Genomic DNA, 6,018 nt, shown 5'->3' with positions numbered 1-6,018 from the left:
AAAAAAAAAAAAAAAAAAAAAAAACACAACCATGCAGAGATATTTTAAACAAGGCTACTCATAACATGATTTAACTACAATTTTGGTCTTGTTATCAAAAGCTACAATTTAGCCCCAGGGCTTCTAAGAATTAGAGAAATAGAGAAAATCATTTTTAAATCTTCTCTTGACAAAGATCGAGCTTATCGGGATCACCTTGTCTTGCAGTAATAAATAGTACCATCTATAGTAAAAATCCTCTTATTGCTTGGAAAAGGACAATAAAATATGAAACTAGCACCTTTTTTCATATGATTCGTGACTCAAGAGTCCACAATCCAAGATCAGTTACATGATAATTGAAAGTAAAATTATAAGTTCTTTTCCGACGAAACCACATGTTCATTGAGAAAAAAAATGAAAAAATGTGCAAGAGCATGTAAAAAAACAAGCCCCAACTAAAGTAACCTAACACTAACTACAAAAAGGACCCCAATGCAAAATAACAAGACCAAGCTCTTAACTACAAAATGTCATAGTGACCAATACCCACAAGGAGGCATTAAATTAAACTTGGCCACCTCTCTAACTTCTTCACCTAATCCCTCAATCTCTCTAAAAGTTCTATTGTTCCTTTCAACCTCAAAACTTTGCCCATCTACATAAAAGGAGAATTCGAGTGCACCTCCTCCAACAATGATCTATCATCTCTATTATGAGCCCCACAATCACCAAGCAAATTCATCCAGTGATTTCAAAGATATTGAGAAAACTGGCAGTCCTACCGTGTATGATCAAGGTCCTCCTCATATCTCCTACAAAGAATGCACCATTGCGGGTACAACAAAAGGGAAGAATTTCTTTGAACACGATCCACGGTATTAACTCTCCTTTGTAACACCTTCCACGCAAAAACCTTGTCATTCTTTGAAATTTTAACATTACAAAATGAAGGAAAAGCAAAGGCAATAGGAGAAGGGATAGACAAGATATGAAGAAAAAAAAAACAATAGTAAGAGAAACTCCTAGAATGATTGAGGGTCCAAATTCTAATATTTCTTCCACAATCAGACAAAGGACACCATAAGCCTACAGAAATCAAAGAAGAAAGGTCACAAGAAAGCAACACTGAGGCCACAAAATGCAGCCTTTTGTTCAGACAATGGTGTAACTGAGCAAAGCACACAAAGGCTTATCACTCACCCAAGTTGTTAAAAGAGCATTACCTAAACCTTGCCATTGGGACAATGCTTCACTTCTCCTTGTTATTGATAACCATGACAACAAATCAAAGCAGATAAATAAAACACAGGGAAGAATGTCAAAGGAGAACTTCCAAAGACCGCCAAAGAAACAAAAACCACCAAAGAAGGAATAAAGAAGACTCGCAAGATGATTGCTACATGAGTGAACCAAAGGGTCTCCAAAAAAACTTTTGAAGAAAAAACTGAGAGAATCTTGAGGTGAACGTTGCCACTCGAACAAATGGCTTATATTGCTGGAAAAGAGGGTGAAAAAAGCCTTGATTGGGAAGGGTCAGATGAAACAGCAAAACCGTAGGAAGCTTAAGGCAATGAAGCCCCACACATCCTTCCGAGAAGTAAATCAAGCTCTCGTACCATGACATTTTTAGCTGTCAACTGCTTAGTTCCAATAAAGAAACAACAACAGCAACAATAAATAACAGATATAGAACTTGTAAAAGGGAGGCTTAATCCTCAATCATTGACCTTAAATCCAGGGAATTATTTATAGAAAAAAGTTACAGACTTTCCTAAACAATATACAGCCAATTAAAAGAAGTATATAATAAATTAGGTTTAGAGTACTAATGGTAATATATAGGGAATGTTATTAAGATATTTGTATTGGCATAATGGTAATTAACGAGGGTTTGGGTTATAAATAGAGAAAATGAGGACGATGGGAGGCAGGCATAATTTTGGGAATGAGTCTACCGTGAGACTTGAGAGAGACTGGTGTCATTGAAAATTTCTCTTTGATACTGCAAATTTTCAATATTGCTGGAGTGTTTTTTTTCTTTTTATTATAGGGATCCTATCACATTATTCATCGCTGATACAAAAGACAACTTTTCACTTTCCTTCTTGAGACCCACGGTAATGCGACAATCAGGGAGAATTTATAGATACTGATTGGGACTTCGCTTAAAGAGAAGTTACTTAGACGACCAGCATAGATCTGGAAATAGGTCACAATTAATAAATAAGAACCTATGGCTTAGACTCATTAGTTGAGGGAAAGATAATAAATAACGTAAAGAGATCATTACAACCTCCAATGGACACGCTGACAGGATCATCCTGTCCAACACCGAATCCTTCCAAAGAATCTGCAAAAGAAATGTCTCCATTACAAGCTTCTCCAAGAGTTTCCCTACAAAAGTAAACATTTGCACAAACAATATAAATGAATAAATACTATCGAGAAAAAATGATAATATGTTACACGGACAAGGCGACAATATTATTAAAAAAAAATTGAACCTAGCCATGGGCAGGCATATGTTTAAAGAAATATTTTGGAAAATTATCCTTTTAATCCTTGAGTTTTCTGCAATAGGTCACATTGGTCTCTAAATTTTCAAAACATGCATTTTAATCCCAAAGTTTAAAGAACAACCGACCCTACACCTGTGTGATTTCTTAGTTCCACCAAGACGCGATTTGGTTAAGTCTTTTGCATGGGTCATCCCTTATTTTGAGATTTATGTTTCCAAATTTATTTCAAGGATTCTAAGCCTCTAATTTTCATTCTGATACATGTGAATTTGCCAAACATTCTTGTGTATCTTTTCCCATTAGTCAAAATAAAAGTTCTACCCCTTTTTCTTTTGATTCATTGTGATACAAGGGGACTCTCAATTGTTCCATATATTTTCGGTGCTTGTTGGTTTCTCACATTAATTGATTGNACTCGAGCCACATGGCTATTCCTTCTCAAAAAAAAAAAAAAAAAAAAAAAAAAAAAAAAAAAAAAAAAAAAAAAAAAAAAAAAAAAAAAAAAAAAAAAAATCAGATGCTTGTAAAATTATTCTTGCCTTCAACTTAATGGTTCGGACCCAAGTTGGAGTCAAAATTAAAATATTTCGAACTAACAATGCTACAGATTACTTCACCTTTTAAATACTACCTAAGCATTGTTTTCTCACGAAAACATGCCAAAAATGTACGGGAGAGAGGGCGTTCTTACTACAACTCACATGATTAATCGCCTTCCATCTCTTGTCCTAAATAATCTAAGTCCAATAGAAGCCCTCAACCAATTTTATCCTCACTTTCAAACATCAACTGGCCTCACACCCTGCATATTTGGGTGCACCGCCTTTGTTCATGTTCACAACCCCCAAAGAGGTAAACTTGATCCAAGAGCAATAACATGGGTCTTTTTAGGATATTCTACGACCACAAATGGGGTACAAATGTTATAATCCCACATCTAGGAAGTCTTACACTTCAATTGTTGTAATATTCACCAAGCATAAACCATTCTTCTCTAAAGCCTCTATTCAAGGGGGAACATAGACATTGAAGAGAGTCCTTTGGGAAACTATTGAACCCCTAGGCACACTAAATGACCATCACACAAAACCAGCTATTGAGTCCACACCTACTATCGAGTGTAATTAGTCAATTCATGCATGAACCGCAAGAGCCTCACCTTCATGTAGCATATAAAGTGTTACGTTATTTGAAAGGAACTTCAGGAAAAGGAATTTTGTTCAAACGGAACAATTTTCTTGCATTGAAAGCTTATACTGATGCTGATTATGTTGGGTAAATAGTGGACAGAAGATCTACTACGGGGTATCGTACCTTTTTTGGAGGTAATTTGGTAACATGGAGGAGTAAAAAGTAAAATGTGGTGGCTAGATCATCAACCAAATCAGAATTATGAGCTATTGCGCAAGGGTTATGTGAAACTCTTATGGTTGAAGATAACTATTGATGATTTATAAATTAAGGAACAAGGGACGATAAAGTTGTACTGCGATAACAAATCAGCTATCAATATTGCACATAATCCTATCCAACATGATAGGACAAAGTATATGTAAATTAATCGACATTTTATCAAGGAGAAATTAAAGGAGGGGATAGAATGTATTAGTCATGTGTCGTCTCAGCTTCAATTAGTAGATATACTAACAAAAAAATTTCACAACTCAATGTTTCATGAGTTAGTATCGAAGCTGGCAATGGATGATATTTATTCCTCAGCTTGAAGGGGAGTGTTGAAAGAATGACCTTGATTTATGGACTATTTGTGTAATCCCATTAAAGAATGGAAGTAGTTGATATTATCTGTATTATTAACTAGTATCTACGATTTATTTAGATTTATTGTTATATAGTAACTAAAGATTTGTTTAAATCTTACCTTGTTATTGGAGATTTATTTAGATTTTTCTTATCTTGTTACCTAGTATCTTATGTAGCCTTTTTTTGTATTATAAAAGGCAAATGTACCTTTCTCAAAAGAAATAAGAAAAAATAGCAGTCTAATTTAGACTTGCTACACTGCCACGAGAGAAACTAAGAGAAGATTCAAGGAGATGTTCTTTAGAAGCTTCTTTAAATCATTATCTCGATCACAGGTGCCCTCCCACCCTCTGTTTAAAGAGGTGTTTGCTACATTATGAAGATCTAAACACCATATTCTCGAGTGGATCATGATCAATGGAAGCCTTAATACTTTAAATATCCTTCAAAGGAAGCTTCCATCTAATTATTTAATGTCGTCGGTGTGTGCTTTGTGTTTTGAGGTTGAGGTTGCTCTAAACCATGTGTTTTTCGGTTGCTCTTGTTCTAAGGCCTGTTGCTTCATCATTTGTGGATTTTCTCCTAAATTTTTAAGAAAACATCCTTCAGCTTTTAATTGGCCCTACATTGTCTCCTAAAGCTTACATTCTATCGGTCAACACAGTCAAAACTCTTTTATTTGAATTACGGCTGAAAAGAACTCATAGGATTTTCCATAACAAGCATCTTCCTTGGCTCGATCATCTTAAGTCCTCAGGCTTAAAGGCTTCCTCTCGGTGTTCTCTTTCTAAATCTTTTGCTGGTTTTTCTTTACATGATATTAGCTTAAACTGGAATGCCCTTTTTTTTCCTTGTAATCCATTTTAAAATTCCGCTACTTGTTCAAAAAAAAAATAAAGAACTTAAATTTCAACACAAAAATTAAGAAATTAGAGTTGTAAGAAAATTATTGCAAAAATGAATAAATTAAAGATTAGCATAAAAATGAAGACATTCACATATTTTAAAGATGGGGGAGAGTAAGCTCTACTCATTCCACCGGACTCCATTTCAAACAACCTCGACATGGATGGTGGAAAGAAATAAAAATGAAGCACTTACATAAATATCCTACATCCATCGTGTAGTCTTCTGCATCGTTCTTCCAACTCATCAGTTGGTTGTTCTAGAGAAAATATCTATAAATAATGGGAAGACAAAATAAAAGGTAAGGAAAGCCATCTGATTGCCTAATAAAGAAAAAATCTAAGTTTTAGAAGAAGAGCTTCCAAAGACAACCAAAGACAATTTATTACAAGTGATTTGAGGAAAAGCTAATATTCTAGAATTCATATTGCATGTTAAATAGGAAAAAGATTGAGAACGTGAATTGATAGAGAAACTAAGTATCTTTATGCTTATTTCGAACCATGCAAATCGAATGTTCCCATCCAGAGCTGGGACAGTACAACAAGTTAACTCACACAGTAATATAAGTTCCGGAAGATTTTTAACATTAATCGCTGCCAACTGAATCAACTTCCAATAGATGGCTTCCACTCACAATGTACCATAGAAGATGATAAACAAGTCTATAAACTCCAAAAACAAGAACAGTAAAGTATTAAACACATGATTTCCAGTGACAAGCAAAAGAAGAACCACGAATGTTTCTTTTCTTTTTTTTCTTTTTTCTTTTTTTCTCTCCATTTACTCCTCAGGCTCCATAATTCCACTTAAAAGCTATTTAATAAACTTTTTTTTTTTTTTTTTTTTG

General features: G+C 34.4%; 1 protein-coding gene across 6 annotated transcripts in view; it reads right to left on the bottom strand.

Annotated features, from left to right (window-relative positions):
- LOC111447192 (ADP-ribosylation factor GTPase-activating protein AGD4-like) overlaps nt 1–6,018 on the bottom strand; it is a 22,454-nt gene that overhangs the window by 13,838 nt on the left and 2,598 nt on the right. For 2 of the 6 annotated variants that reach the window (XM_023086231.1, XM_023086219.1), the window contains exons 2-3: nt 5,364–5,440; nt 2,276–2,376 (exon numbers count right to left, since the gene is read on the bottom strand). In XM_023086231.1, coding sequence (XP_022941999.1) covers nt 2,276–2,376; nt 5,364–5,440 — 178 coding nt within the window. Of the gene's footprint in view, nt 1–764; nt 881–1,205; nt 1,666–2,275; nt 2,377–5,363; nt 5,441–6,018 lie in introns of those variants that run through there. The other 4 variants (XM_023086221.1, XM_023086222.1, XM_023086220.1 and 1 more) reach the window with 4 other exon arrangements.

This window comes from Cucurbita moschata, unplaced genomic scaffold, assembly GCF_002738365.1.
Source record: "Cucurbita moschata cultivar Rifu unplaced genomic scaffold, Cmos_1.0 Cmo_Scf00009, whole genome shotgun sequence".
NCBI lineage: Eukaryota > Viridiplantae > Streptophyta > Magnoliopsida > Cucurbitales > Cucurbitaceae > Cucurbita > Cucurbita moschata.
The sequence above is the reverse complement of the archived record's forward strand: the minus strand, read 5'-3'. Positions and strand labels throughout refer to the sequence as shown.